The sequence below is a fragment of the Nuphar pumila genome, chromosome 17 (genome assembly GCF_984573655.1).
Source record: "Nuphar pumila chromosome 17, dmNupPumi1.hap1.1, whole genome shotgun sequence".
In the NCBI taxonomy this organism is placed as follows: Eukaryota; Viridiplantae; Streptophyta; class Magnoliopsida; order Nymphaeales; family Nymphaeaceae; genus Nuphar; species Nuphar pumila.
This window is the reverse complement of record NC_143265.1, coordinates 81,241,187-81,256,542: the sequence shown is the minus strand read 5'-3', so window position 1 is coordinate 81,256,542 and position 15,356 is coordinate 81,241,187. Positions and strand designations below refer to the sequence as shown.

Genomic DNA, 15,356 nt, shown 5'->3' with positions numbered 1-15,356 from the left:
TAAATCTCCTATTTTATTTGTTCATTTGCCTGCTTTCTTGATTTGGCCAATACCGTCACTATGAATACTTCAAGCAATATTTTGTTTGGTGAGAAAATATTAATGGCCTCATTCATCAAACATCCTTTATTGAATAATTTTCTTACGTTTGGAAACAAAACTTGAGACTTTGAAGTTAATAGCTGTCCATGACTACAACAACGCAAGCACACACTATAAAGCTCCCACACTAGTCATGGCATGCATCTCACAAGATCCAATTGAGTTGAAACGATGACAGCCTTGGCATGGGTTACATCAGTGTTGGTTTTATCAGCCTTGGCTAAAGCAGATTCCCCAGTGACATACATCTTTGGGGACTCCTTAACTGAAGTTGGAAACAACAACTACCTAGCATCTCTGGCCAAGGCGAATTATCCATGGTATGGCATAGACTACCAAGGTGGCATAACGGGAAGGTTCACCAATGGGAGAACAATCGGTGACATTATATGTAATACCAACAACCTTATAACTTGCTTAACTTTATAGTTTATGTTCATTTTCTCGTGCTGTGGATTTAAATTTATGATAATGGTATTCATTGTTTGTATGTATGGTTGTTTAAAACATAGTTCGGTATGGCATGATGATCCCATTTTATTGTAGTCACTATCCACAGTTTTTTTTCTCTAAGAAGATAGTTTTTTGGTGTTAAAATCATGAATTTTGCTTTCCATATTTGAGAGAGAAAACTCTTGACAAATATTGCATTGCACAATGGTACTCGGGCACAATTTGGCCGACGAGTTCCATTTTCCAGCTGATTGATTATTATTCATTTCGGGTGTGTTTGGCCTCAGGCAACACCTGGACAATTTCATTGAGTTTGCCACATTTCAGCTACTAGTTTTTTTTTTATATAACCTGAAGAAACTGCATCCGGTATGAAGACCTGGTCGCGCTGGCTCAGCCTGCCATACCTACTGTCGTCATGCTCGCAGCATAAAACTCCAAGCCTAGGACCCCTGCGCTTGCATTACTGTCTACTAGAAGGATTTTGATTGTCAAGAAAAGGTTTACAATTGTAATTGACTGACCAATTCGATGATTCATTGATGCAGCTGAAAAACTGGGGATTCCATCTCCTCCACCGTATCTCTCCTTGTCTCAGAACGATGATGCAATACTTCAAGGAGTCAATTATGCTTCTGGTGGAGCAGGCATTCTCAACGAGACCGGAGTTTACTTTGTAAATTTCCCATAGCCTCATTTTGTTTTCCTTTAAATCTGATTTTTGGCTTCATTATGCCCATGATCTTGGATTTTGACCTTCTTAAGGGCGTGTTTGGTTCAGGGAATTCAGTAATGTTGGAATCCAATGCCTCTCTCTGTGGCTAAAAATGGCCAATGGATTTAGTAGAATTCAGTGGAATCGGATTCCAATTTCACCAAATTCCTGGAATTCAAACATAAGAAGCCAGTGTAACCATTATGGAAATCTCAAGGAGTGAGATATGCATGTTTTTCATGGTCTTGCAGATACAACGTCTGTCATTTAATGATCAAATAGATTACTTTGCGGCAACGAAAGAAGCGATAAAGGGGAAAATTGGGGCACAAGAGGCTGAAAAACTATGCAACAAAGCGATCTATTTCATAGGGTTGGGCAGCAACGATTTCGTCAACAATTTCCTGCAGCCCTTTCTGGCCGACGCTCAACAGTACAACGCAGACCAATTCATAGCCTACCTCATGTCCACCCTAGATGGACAACTCACGGTAACTGCTCCATCTCTCATCCCTAATAAATTTAGGGACCTAATGCCTACTAGGCTCACATACTTGACCAGGTCATGGCAAGGCCTAAGTCCGGTCGAGTCACAAGCAAAAGCCTAGCTCCACCAGGGTTCTGCTCAACTTGGTTGCGACTCAACATGCCAGATACAGATTTTATGGATAATCCAAGGAAAAACCTACTCCCTCACCACCACCAATTACTGACTGCACATAGGCTGGCCGTAGGGTGTCAATGGGTCAGGTTTGGTTCAGACTCGGGTAGAACCAGACTTGGACCAGATTTTCGAGTATGATATGGGGTTCAGACTCAGGTCTAATCAGGTCCATTATAAGAAAACCATACCCGGACCCAATAAGAATTACATGAACCAAACCCAGACCATACCCAGCAACACCATATTTTTTTATCATTTTTACAATGAAAAAATATGGGTCTTAATCCGAACTCCAGTTGGGTCTAGGTATGGTATAAAATTTCACAAACTATACCCAGGTCCATGTATTAATCAGACCTTCAGGTCTGGACCTGGGTCTTAATTGGTTCTTCTTATTTATCGCCATACCCAGACGTTATAGGGTTTGGTGCAGGCCAGGTCCAGGTAAACCAGGACCGTTGACACCCCTAGCTGGCCGCCGGTTAGTAAAACCCTTGAAGTCCCCCTGCCTACAGGAGTACCTAGCTTCAACCTTGCAGCAGGGGATGCCACCGAAGGATTTGGAACTTGTGGCGCCCCATCAGCTTGGTGACATTCACAGGCCGCCCCTATCATGTGGAGCCCCTGTGGGCATATGCCAGATAGACCTGATCCCATAAATATGCTGCAATACAAAACAGGCAGACTTGGCTTTAGCCTGTGAGTCTGGTCGAACACTCTATCAGATCTCCACACCAGTGGGCTAAGTTCTCATACTGGGAGCATGCGTAGCACTATGGTTGTGTTAAAAGAACCCAGGCCTAGTTCCTTTGGCTATGCTGGAAATGGAACTAGACCTCTTTGGTATAACTTTAGGGCATGTTTGGCGTCCAATGGAAGGAGGTCCAAACACGTTCCGTGTAAACCATCGGAAAAACATTTCCACAGAAAAAGTGGGTTGGTCATGGATTTTGATAGTTTCCTAAACCAACTTAGTCCAACCAAGTCATCAACGTGGAGTAACTTATTAATGGTATCAACATTCAACAAGAATTCAGTGACATCCAAAATCCATTTCCACTGGGTCTGGCTAGGTCTATTAACATGAAGATCCAGATGTAAGTATCATACTAATAAGATCTGAATCCAGGCCCACCCGGATAGGACCACTATCAGCTCATGCTTTAAGATGGCCTCGCCCTAAATATAATCCAATTCTACTTCATGTTTTAAGCAAAAAAACGTACTCATATGATCATACGTATGGTGGCAGAGGCTTCATAACCTAGGGGCCCGGAAGATTGTGTTCCATGGGCTGGGTCCTTTAGGATGCATCCCCTCGCAGAGGGTCAAGTCTGAAAATGGAGAATGCTTGGCGAACGTTAATAATTTGGCCGCCCGGTTTAACACTGCTGTCCAAGGCAAGCTTAAAGAGCTCAATGGCCGCCTGCCCGACGCAGACTTCTCCTTCGCCGACAGCTACGGAATCGTCATGGAATTGATTGAGAAGCCTACAACTTATGGTAACAATATTCTCTCCAAAGGATCATCGGCTTCTTAATTCACTCTGAGCTAAATCATATGATATTGTTATGAGCTTGTTAGCCAAATTCATGTAGTCGGGATAAGGCTTGACAACGACGATGATGAACTCAAACTGGGTTTACAAAAAATGTGCAGGTTTCACGTATTCAAACACATCCTGTTGCAATGTGGATGGCATGCTGGGCGGACTCTGCTTACCGAACACCAGACTCTGCAGCAATCGGCACAACTACGTCTTCTGGGATGCGTATCACCCAAGTGATGCAGCCAACGTTGTGATCGCCGATAAGCTGTTTAAGGACCCAGACCTGCAACTCAGAGCCAGGGCCGCTTCAGCTGCACCAACACCACCACCTAGCCGCCTGCTGTGATAACACACCAGATTCACATCTTCTGCAATGAGCTGATGTTTCTAATAAGTGCCCGGAGTGTGCTGTTTGCAGTTGAAGGTTGTGAACTTGTGATTTTGTGTGGTTTTGGTGGTGGTGATTTTACCCGAGTCCAGACTGTATTTTCTTTTCATCCAACCAGTTGTTTCATTCATGGACCATGGGGTATGCAAAATCCATCCCATCCAATGGAATCAAGAAATGTGATCTGTGAACTGACTGTTGAATCATAGAACATGTGATTTAAAGATATTAAAAACCACGTAATATTTATCGGCAATATCTTGAAAATATCGAACATTCTGAAAAGCTAATATATTGCTAACAAACAAATACGATAACCTCTTTTGAAAATCATACGTTTATCATGATATGTTTTGTATCATCATCACCAACACAAACCTCCACCTTTAGCTGGAGGCCTGCCAGTAGTTGTAAGGGCCCTTTTCATCAAAATATAAAAGTTGCAAGGGCTCAACAGCAGATGCAGGGCAGCTTAGGAGCAGCAGCACACTCAAAGCGTGCAATGTGATTGCACAGGATGTGCCATCATCTCAGCTATATCATATCACTTAATTATATCTCTAATGTATATCATATATAAGGGCCCTTAGACATTATATGTTTTGCATCAATGTCATCATCAGGAAACCTTATCTCAACTATAGAACATCAGCTAATTATATTTTTAATATATATAATATATAAGGGCCACTAGATTATGAGAACTAGAAATATGAGAAAAAGAATGTGAATTGGGCATTTCCGATCCTTCATTTTGCAAATCCAACTTCACAGATGCGTTCAGCATGATCCAAATCGACTGTTGGATCATGTTTTTTCAACAACAAAAAAATATGATTATTAAAGACTGAATATTTACAAAAATTCTAAATCATCGGTTTTCAAGCCTTAAAAAATCCTGTCTATGCATCACAATTTGAGTGATTCAAGAGTCTGTCCCTTTAAAACAAAGTAGATCAGATTTAAGAAAAAAAAAACATTATAATCTCAGTTCACACTTTAGTTCTCATCTTCTAGTAGCCTAATATATAATATTTACATCTTTATGCTATATATATGAAGATATTTTCTCAAGATTTTTCAAAGAAAAACTATAGATTTTTAATATATCATGAGATTTGCCTCAGCCAAGATTTTTCCGAGGAGATTTGTAACATTGATTTAGAAACAATTCCACGGAATGAAGAATTTGTGTTCTGTGGATCAAGAAAATTTCTTTCTGCAAGAATATTGATTTACACAAGATAATTTCAGTAATTAAAGAAATCCTCTTTACTAAATACTAATTTTTTAAAACATTAGCAGAAAAAGAAGAAAAATAAGGGGATAAAAGAAAGGCTTTACTTAGACCACATAAAATGCAGGAAAAAAAGGACAAAATAAAGCAAAAAACAGAATGGCCCCTTCAAAATAAGTCAATAATATCGCGCAACCTTGAAAAATAGTGACATCGTTCATGCATATCAATACGTCAATTTATCTTTTTTCAATCAATTCACGATACTGAGGGTGAAGAAGAAAAACACATTAAGATCAAGAAAGTACTGTCCTACTTCCATTTGCAGAGAAAATGGACGATATTTTGGAATAGGAAAAAGGAAAGGACGAAGGAGATCCTTTTGGCAGCAAACAGACGACTTGTTCTTCAAACTCCCCGGTTCACTCAAAGAAACATTTTCGATATTAAAAAAAGACAAAAAAGAAGAAGAAAAAATAGATCATATAAGAGGGTGAGGAATCGAGCTCTCAGAGTAACGGCCAAAGATTTCCACAAGCGAGGAATCACGGTGAGCGTCCAAGCGATCGGCCGATTTCCGTCTAACCGGAACCCTCACCGTCTCATTAAGAGAGAGATCGATCTGGCGATCTCGCCGCTAAGGAAACCGATCGTCGGGCGACCAGAAAGCCTGAAATCCGCCGATCAGCTCGGGACAGGCATCGATCAACCTCTGTTCGGTGTGGTTAAAGCAAAACTAGTCATCATCGAGCCCGTGACCAAGAAAATAGACGAATTCAGAGAAAAAGAAGGGAGAAAAACCAGACGATGTTCGGATTAAGAAGACGGGAAAATGCGAGAGACCCCGCGGCGATCGGAATCCGCACGTCCAGGAGTTCCGGATCCGTACAGCACAACTTCGTGCTCGCCGGAGGGAAACGGCGGTAGCATTCCGACGCCGCTTCGGATAAATTTTCCGGCCGAAGAGAGAGAAGGGCGGCTTCTTTGGGAAAAGTTAGGGCTTTTGAAAGAGGGGATAGAGGGAAACTGTGCTTCAGAAAAGGGAAATTTATAGAGTGCTGGCAAGATTAGGGTTTTGGTTTTTGTGGAGGACCCTTTGGGAGGCGGATGGGGCAGAAACGGGTCGGGTATGGGTCGGCATGCTGCTGCTCCTATGTCACAAACATCTGACAATACTTCGAAATCATACAATTTCACAAACTGATATAATACCAAAAACTTGGTACTTTTGCGATATCGCTTAACACGTTAAAGCACTTTCTAAAACAAATTATGGTTTTTCATAAGTGTTGATATTTTCTTAAGAAAAAGCGGAATTTTTAATTTATGGCAGGATTTTCCTAGTTGAGATTTTCTCAGTTCCATATGGTTTTGTTAGGTTCGTGAGTAAGGAAGTCGAGGAAACATCCTAACATAAGAGAAGAAAACAATAAAAATCAGCAAAAAAGAAATAGATCCCTAGTCATACCGGCTTACAAAGATTGCAATAGGCAAGGGAGCAGATCTACAACCAAACAGCAATTCCACGTAGGGGAAAATGTGAGGCGAGTTTACGATGGTGATGCAAATTGAACTCGAATTACAAGAAAATCCTACCCAACTACGATTATCTTGGAAAAACAAGAAATAATTAGAAAATTGAAGAAATTTTCCTGAAAAACAAAAAAAATAAATTCAACTCAACTGTTCAATTACTCAGATCCATCTGTCTATAAATAGATGGCTTTTCCTAATTCTAACTCAAGTAGACTTCTTAGTATGAAAGCTAAATTATGGATTTGGATCTAATATATGAATCCAATATTCATTATAAATGAACCAAATACAAAAAATATCCAAATACAAAAGCTCCAAATGATAAAAAATCTAAAATATGAATCTGATCCAATTGAATCCTTATGAACCTGGGTCTTCGGCTCCGCTCCTATGGGTTAGAAAAGACTTGCCCTCAAGTCTGGAATATATCGCTTATATTTCTTTCAATTCTGCTTCGCCTTGTAGGTTATGAGCTCACAATATGAAACTGAATTCATGTATTGCTTTATAAACTGAATTAACCAAGCAACATCTACTCCGCCACGCATACTAAAACCAAAAATGTTCTTTCCAAACCAATCAAAGTCATCTGGATCCATATACTAATCTGGGTCAAAGGAATCAAATAGATCAAGTGTTAGTTTCATCCTGGGGTCGAGCAGTTGATAAGACGAGAACCAAGATTTTTCACTCTATCATGTCATGCTCTTCATGTTGCTGATGATGCACTCCAAACAAGTTTTGGTTTTGGGGTAAGTTTGGTTTAGGTGATGTGACAACAGGTACGTTTTGGATTTGGATAATTGTCTTTTGATCTCAAACAGGTTTGGGTATAGGCAAGTCTTGGGGAGGTTCGCTAAGGACTGAATCAACTGCATTTGGGTTGAAGTTCAAGTTAAGGTTTTTGAATGTTGGGATATATGGGTCCAAAATGAGTTTAAGAGGATCAGGTATAAGAGATTTTGGATCCAAATTTTCTTTAATTGGATTTGGGTCTTTTGGAGTGCCTTAGGTGGGTTATAAGAAACGATTATCTAAATTAGATCCTAATCCGGTTTCACCTCCTTGGGGTTTAGTAGAAGTCCTAGGATCAAAAGTAAAAGGATGTTGATTCGCAAACCTAACCCACATCAACTAATTAATTCATCTCGCTTCATTCTTGGATTCACCCAAGTCCCTGGTTCTCATGGTTTGTGTGCAACTTATCTCATCACACTTGAGCCAAACTTCTCAATCGTAATGAAGCTACTAGTGTCTTTCAATACTCTGGCATGTGATGCAGCTAGAAAGACGACTCCATTGAGTAGATCCAACTCAAAAGAAGCTCTACATCAAATCTGCCTACAAACTCAGGTACATCCAACTTGAGGCCGTGCATACTAGGTCGTGTGGCCTCACACTACCGCCACAATTCTACGTGACCAAGTGGATGACAATGCCAAAAGGTGTCATCAACAGAATCGACATGAGCATCATCGGGGTTCGGATCAGGTGCCCGAACTGGTTCAAATTTGGGGTTTGGGAAAAAATAGGTAGGCCTAGGTGGGTCATGATGGGGTAAAGGCGCTATAGGGTCTACATAGGACTGGTTTGGATAGGGGTTGGTTTGGGTCTAAGTTACAGTGGGGTTTGGATCATAGTTTGGGCTTGGGTTTGGGTCTTGATAATACTATGCTAAGTGAAAATCCGATTAGATTGCGACCGAATTGGGTATCACATTAGTCGTCATACCCAAATAAGAATTGGTTGAACCCTGGATTAGGTCTTGGGGTGCATGGGTCTAGTTTAGACCCAATCCAAATCTATAATGTGCATGGGTATGGTTTTAACCCAGCCCAAAATGTGACTGGAGTTGGGTCCAAGCCTGATAAGGTTCAGTTTGGGTCGATTCCACACTAATGAGACTAAAATGCTGGGTTTCGTGCTTATCCGAATGAAAAATCGGACCAGACCTAGCCTCGAAAGGTTGAAAATGGGCTTCAACCAGGACCATACCCTTTTTGAACCGGGTCTAGGACCCTGCAACTGGCCTGTAAAGGTTATGGAAGGGAGAACAAATTCCAAATAGAATCGGTTCTCCCACCCAGTTCAATAGGTGGGAACCTCCCACCTGATGACTCGGGTAGGAGCCATCCACCCATGTTTGGGTAGGGATGTGACTCCCCCACTGTCATACCTGTTATAGTGGCCATACTAATTGATCCACGACCAAGAATATAATCTATCTAGAAATTCCATTGGGAAGTCAATGATGTTGTTGATCCATGCACGTTGCCACTCCCTGAGTTGAAATCTTTTATCGAATCTCGAATATTAAGGGAATGTTTCCTGGAATCGCCCAATTGAATGAATGGAGAGGAACCTTCCTGATAGGATCTTCCCTCAAACTTTGCAATAAGGCCATGATTGAGAAGAATAACTGGAGCTCTGATACCACTTTAATGCAAATCAAGGAACTCGATTTACAAAAAAAATCCTACCCAACTAAAATTATCTAAGAAAAACAAAAAATAACTAGGAAAATACAAAAAAATAGCTGAAAAACAAAAAAAAATAACTGAATTGCATATTTCAACTCATAATAGTGTGCTATGTTCATCTACTAAGATCCCTCATCCATAAATAGATGAGTTTTCCTAATTCTAACTCAAGTAAACTTCTTAATATATGATAACCTTCTAAAAAGATAAAACTTATCCTATTTTTTATAGATTTGAATATAGTATATGAATTTATCCATTACAAATGAACCAAATACACAAAATATTCAAATACAAAAGATCCAAATGATAAAAAATCTAAAATATGAATCAGATTCAAATGAATCCTTGTGAAGCCGGGTCTTATCCTCCGGTCATGAATCATATGGTAAGCTGGCATTTATGCTCGTTGACCTGAAAACCTGAGAAACATTCAAATATTTTGACAAGATCTAACCATTTGCATCTTTGATGCCGCCCCAAATATTAAAATGTTGTCGTCTGCATACTGCAACGTTAAGAAGAAGTTTGAGAGGTCAGGGAGCAAGTTTGAGATGTCAAGGAGCTGAATGTCTTAAATTAAGCCAAGGCTTTTCTGAATAAAGCATTTTAAAAAATGTAAATCTTGACAAAAATCAAGTTCTAGGGGTTTGAAAAATGATAACCAAAATCAAGCCTTCATTAATGAAATCATGTTCAATGATAATTAAAAAAAAACATAAAAAACCCTAAAAGGCTAATTAAACATTCATGTTATTGGAAAAAAATTCCAAAATCATTAACTTAAATCTTAAAAAAATCATAGATTTATGTTAATTAAAAATAACCCTAATATTCTAACCAAAATAAGCATTCATTACATACCAAATGCTAATTAAAAAAAAAAAAAACTTAAAACCCTAATTAAACAAACATTCATGGTATTTAAAAATACAAGTTTAATAAAAAGCCTAAACCCCAAAAAACATCATACATTAAGATAATTGAAAAAATAAATAAAATCCCTAAAATCAAAACCCTATCAAAACATTCATTCATGATTGATGAAATAATTTGAAAAAAATAAAAGAAAAAAGAAGAAAATTATCATTTGGGTTGGTTAGACGGGAATGTCCATGAAATCCTGTAAAATTACACATCCTGTAAACTTGAGGGAAAAAGATGGTAAAAGTCTCAAAAAGGAACTCCAGAGTTGTTCTCTGTGAACGGAGCAACAGGAAACAAATGCTCCCTGTTCTCATCATTTTGTGCTCCAACGGCAACAACCCATCCATTCTAAGACACGATGGAAACAGTTAAAAAACAAGTCCCTCGGTTTTAGCTTATGCAGAAACATGAGAGAGAGAGCATGGTTACTTTACATTTTTATCCAACAGCGAACAGCGTGTGAGGTAATATACCACCTTAATAACAGTGTGCTATGGTAACATTGGTTACAACACATTGGTGCAGAAACCCCAGCCCCATGTCCACCAGGGAATAAACCAAGCTTCAGTGCACTCGTGAGTGCTACATGCCCCATATGCTCATCAGGGAGTACATCCAGCTTCGACTTTGCCAGCAAAGAAAGTGCACCCGTGAGCACTCCTATGTCGAGATTTTTTTCAACTTCCAGAAACCAAATACACAACTAAGAGAAAGAAACAAAATCTGTACAAGAGACATGCAAGCGTGCGCAACCGCAGCAAAGAGTGCATAGACATTGAAGACGTCCAAGAGAACAAACAAAATGCGATTCAAAGAATACAAAAAAACCAGGGTGGCAGAGACTGGTTTCTGTCATTCCTTTTCGCCTCTTTTCTGTTTGTCTTTACAAAAATCAAGTTAATCCTCTCTCTCTCTCTCTCTCTCTCTCTCTCTCTCTCTCTCTCTCAGTAGCTGGGAAGATATAAAGTAGCACCAGCACCTCCAAGATTTGCACGGCCTTGGTTGATCAAGGACTACAGGAAGAATATGGCAGCACTGGATAATAAAATTTCAACAATCAGAAGGCCACGGGAAACACCTGAGACAAAACGGCCAGAAGAGCCACTGCTGGCTGCTGTGGAGTTGGATGCAGGAGCAATTGCGACACCACTGGCAAAGGTGCCATTCTTGCCACCACTGAACCAACAAACAACATTCATGTCAATATTAGATAGGAATTTTGCACGGCTTACAATCAAATCACGCGTTTAAAGAAAAAATATAATCACCAGCTCTAAAGACCAGTATTCTGTTATTAAAAGATATATGTCAGACAAGATCACACAAAGCACATTGCAGGCTTCTATACCATGAAACAGTAGACTGTTGATACATGTGAAACTAAGAACTTATTGTAACTCGTACGAGTAGACTGCTAATACATAAGAAACTAAGAACTTATTGTAACTCATACGAGACTAATGACTATGCATATGGTAGTAACTTGCCAAGCACGTTGCAGGCTTCTATCCAATGAAGTAGCTGCTTAATTAATATACCGGACCTATTGAATATAGAGAGAACAGAGAACTATTTTAAGATGAAATGTTGTGCAAAACTACTATGAATTACCATCACTGGCAAGACAAATTTTGCAGTTTCATTAATATGTATTCCGAGACCACCAAGATGGGGAAGCCTTATATCAGATACAGGAAGACAATACAAGCTCGACAAAAGGATGACAAACCCATACTGCGTGTCGCCCATAAAAAAAAACACCAAGACAAGACTCATAGATGTGCAACATGAAAAAAAAGCACTTAGAAGAATCGTTGAACACCAAGAAGGCAAGAAAGAAATCAAAGCATTACCTTCCAGGAAATGCACAAGAATTATGACCTGCAATGAAGAGCAACAGGAGAAAACTTTAGAAACCAAGTCAGAAGAAAAATCCAGAATAAACATGAACACTGTAAGAAAAAGTTTCCTAGAACACACTACTAGCCTACTAGTAGCATCAAATTCACAACTTTCTAGCTTATTTGTACCCATCAAAGTCTTGACAGGAAACTCCAGCCAATATCAAATAAATAGATCATTCGGTCATAAATTGAATCAGATGTGCCAGTACATTTAACTGAAATACAACTTTGATGTAGCACATTATTGATCAAGAAGTTTGGTAGGCCATAAAATTCACAATGATCAATGAAACGTGTGGTTCCCCCCCAAAAATGAACTCGGCCAAAATCGAAGCTGCTGTTTTGAGTGAGTGAACTCTCAGCAGGATGCAATGCAGCCTATTTACATATTCGTCAATCAACATGATAACCAAGAAAAAAGAGGAAAAGGAATTACTTGGGTCCGTAGTCGTGATGGTGGCTACACCCTTGAAATCACAGGTTCCAGGACCCAATCCCATCAGACGGTAGTAAGCATTGAAAGCATATGATGCATGGGCCTGCACCGTATCTGGCTCATAACATGATTGACCCTGTAAGATTGGCGTGCAATCCACCTTCCCTGGTCCACAAGCCCAGTCCAATGCTGCCTGCAAGAGCTTGTCATCAGCTCCACTCATAGCAATGCAATAAGTTTGATTGGTCGTGTCGTTTGCCAAAACCACCCCTGATCCAGTCAAATGCAGAGTATAAACTGGAGTCCCATCTGCCTGGAACAACCCCCAGTTCTTCTCCGAAACAGGTCCAGGTTTCAAATCTTCATTATACAGCTCGTAGATATACGTGCTCACCGGAATGCCAGGATGCTTTGGCGTCCCAGTATTGTTCAGCACATGCCGAATCAAATTACTGTTATACGTATCAGAATTGTCGACTGTAGCTGCAGGTTCAGCTGTTGGATCACCACGAGATGGCCAGCCAGATTCCGTGACAACAATGGGAATGTTAGTGAAGTTCAGAAATGACATTGCAAAGTAACAGGCATCGACGACAGCATCGAAGACATTAGTATAGTGCAGCAGAGTGTTGGAGTCGACGGCCTCTTTGTTAGGCGGGAGGGGTTGGAAAAGAGCATAATCAAGTGCAATAACTCCATTGCTCTGCATGTAGACATAATATGGGTAGACATTGAGCATGAAGTATGAGTTGGTCTGCTGGAGGAATTGAAGGATCGGCACAAGTATGGGGTTCCAGGTGTGGTTGAAAAATGCCTGGGACGGCGGGAATGAGTCCAGGATGATGTCCGACGAGTGCGGAGTGCTGACCTTAACAGTTGAGGCTAGATTGGATGCTACAAGAGCAGAGCGGATGAATTTCATGGCAGAGAGAAGGACGGGGGCAGCATTGGGGAGAGTGGTTAGCACCTCGTTGCCGATGGCAATGGCCGTAATGTTGGTGGCGGGGAGGAAGGCAGCGACGTTCTTCGCCACCCAATTGGCAGCAGTGGAATTGGATTGGCCGATTGCCAGCAGCTGGTTGTTAGGCACAGTTACAGTCACCCGGATTCCGGTGTTGGCGAGCGCAGTCAGCATCCCACGGTCGGCGTCGAAGAGACGGACATTGTTGATCTGCTGAGTCTTGAGGAGCGCCACCACCTGCGTGGGGGACGGCATGTTGCTCACAGACGTTCCTATGTTCACTCCCACGAAGGCCCCTGTTTGTGTGAAGAAAGCACAGCAGCGTTTTCAGAAATTTGAATTCAAAGATTTTTGAATAATTTTCATCCATACACCCCCACTCGCCAACATGTTACAAAAGTTCAACAAAACTTAGAAATGTGCGGAAAACGCGGCAAAAACACTTCACTTTTTAGACGGCACTATAGTATACTATTACTACCCCTTATTTGATGCTAACAATTTTGGTAGGAAAGACTTGTTCTGCAAAAGCAAATCTGAGCAACCCCATCACAAAATGCTCGTACTATTTACAAAACAACCTATTTACACAAGGCAACCAGATATTTGACTTATTACGTTTCACTGCCTACCTTATTTAAATGCATTGCAAATACCCGCTTGAAGTATAAAACGCCATTTTCATTTTTTTTTTCCTTCGGTTCATCTTATGGTCCTTTTGTGAAACAAATCAATATGAGTTCATTTCAGTCATTTTTTTCGAATAAACAAAGGCCGACTGATTGTGATTTCGGACCAAGCATGTCTTTGAAATGCATGTTACAAAAGCAGGTGGTAAATGTAATAAAAGAAGCACCAGTCCGTTTCTTGGAAATATGTGATAAGTTAAAGGGATTTTTGTAAATTACACCAATAAACAACCCACAGATTTTGGTAGGATCTTTGAGAAACCCTGATGGGGACAGATCTCCCCAAATGGCCAAAAGGTTATCTTCCTTCCCTTCAAACCAGAAGGGTTGTTGAGTAGTTTAGGCAGTCAAAAACCAGGAAGGAGAACAAAGTCACAAACACAACACTGATAAGAGAGACGAAAGGAAAAGAAAGCAGCACAAGGCCTTTCTCATGAGTGTGAGAGATCACCCTTGCCTTCATCTACTCACAAGATTGGTACCAAGAAATATACTGAAACAAAATGACCAAACACTCTCTGAATCACAGAAGAAATGGCAAAAGGAGAGGACCCCTCATGAGAAAATATGATAAACCCAAGCAAGGATAGAAAGAGGAGAGATGGGGAGTAGAGTACCTTCGTCTCCGGCTACAGATATAGCAAATAAGAGGAGAAGAAGAATGACAGACATTACTTCCTTCCACTCTCCTTCAGCCACCAAGAGCTACACAGAGAAGCTAAGAATGGTGATGATGGGAAAAGATAGAGCTGAAGAAACAGTAACTAGAAGAGAGGGAAAGATAGGGTTTTTGCTTTGGAGAGAGAGAGAGAGAGCAGCTCTAAGACATCTCTCTTTGATTTTATATCCCTCCTTCAGGCACTGTGCCTCTGTCTGCCCGTGAGCAGGAGGATGGCCAGAGTTACCAGGGAACCCTTAGGTTTGTCCTTGAATGACAAAAATGTCCTGATTTTTTAATGACGATATTACCGTGAATAAATGGTGATGTTGCCATAGGCTTGGTGAAGAAGATGACTTGAAAGTAAAAACAAAATTGCATTGTGGCCAACGAAAACACGAGAATTTTTTTTTTTCAAAAATGCACCTTGGGCGCTTTTAAAAAGCACAGTTTAAAGTTTTTGATATTGGTCAGAATTTGCCAAAATTTTTCATGGTTAATTAAGAACGAAAACAATTACTTCCGTCCAAGTTTGCCACTAAATGTATGTCGTAGTTACTAAAATTTAAGCAAAATAAGAAATTATTTTCAAGGTAAATCAGTAACTTTATATATCAACTCAACTGGAGTTTTTTTGTATAAGAATTCAACTGGAGT

General features: G+C 40.2%; 2 protein-coding genes across 2 annotated transcripts; one reads left to right on the top strand and one right to left on the bottom strand.

Annotated features, from left to right (window-relative positions):
- Positions 1-273: 273 nt before the first annotated feature.
- Positions 274-5,133, top strand: LOC149812460 (GDSL esterase/lipase At5g37690-like). Its single transcript, XM_089993054.1, has 5 exons — positions 274-493; positions 1,104-1,231; positions 1,522-1,761; positions 3,187-3,436; positions 3,594-5,133. The coding sequence occupies exons 1-5, from the start codon at positions 274-276 to the stop codon at positions 3,827-3,829; spliced, it is 1,074 nt and encodes a 357-aa protein (XP_089849180.1). The 3' UTR covers positions 3,830-5,133.
- Positions 5,134-10,297: 5,164 nt separating this feature from the next.
- On the bottom strand, positions 10,298-14,713 carry LOC149812459 (glucan endo-1,3-beta-glucosidase 3-like). Its single transcript, XM_089993053.1, has 6 exons — positions 14,659-14,713; positions 12,392-13,648; positions 11,905-11,932; positions 11,130-11,227; positions 10,581-10,732; positions 10,298-10,399 (listed from the first exon to the last, which is right to left on the bottom strand). Exons 1-6 carry the CDS (start codon positions 14,711-14,713, stop codon positions 10,298-10,300), a joined length of 1,692 nt encoding a protein of 563 aa, XP_089849179.1.
- Positions 14,714-15,356: the final 643 nt, after the last annotated feature.

Bases quoted from the DNA above. Each gene is read 5' to 3' on its own strand.
- LOC149812460 (XM_089993054.1), top strand. From the start codon at position 274: ATGACAGCCTTGGCATGGGTTACATCAGTGTTGGTTTTATCAGCCTTG. The intron at 1,762-3,186 runs GTAACTGCTCCA...GTATGGTGGCAG, and splicing joins CCCTAGATGGACAACTCACG to AGGCTTCATAACCTAGGGGC. The intron at 3,437-3,593 runs GTAACAATATTC...AAAAATGTGCAG, and splicing joins TGAGAAGCCTACAACTTATG to GTTTCACGTATTCAAACACA.
- LOC149812459 (XM_089993053.1), bottom strand. From the start codon at position 14,713: ATGTCTGTCATTCTTCTTCTCCTCTTATTTGCTATATCTGTAGCCGGA. The intron at 13,649-14,658 runs GTACTCTACTCC...TCACACAAACAG, and splicing joins ATCTGTAGCCGGAGACGAAG to GGGCCTTCGTGGGAGTGAAC. The intron at 11,933-12,391 runs GTAATTCCTTTT...TCTTCATTGCAG, and splicing joins CATCACGACTACGGACCCAA to GTCATAATTCTTGTGCATTT.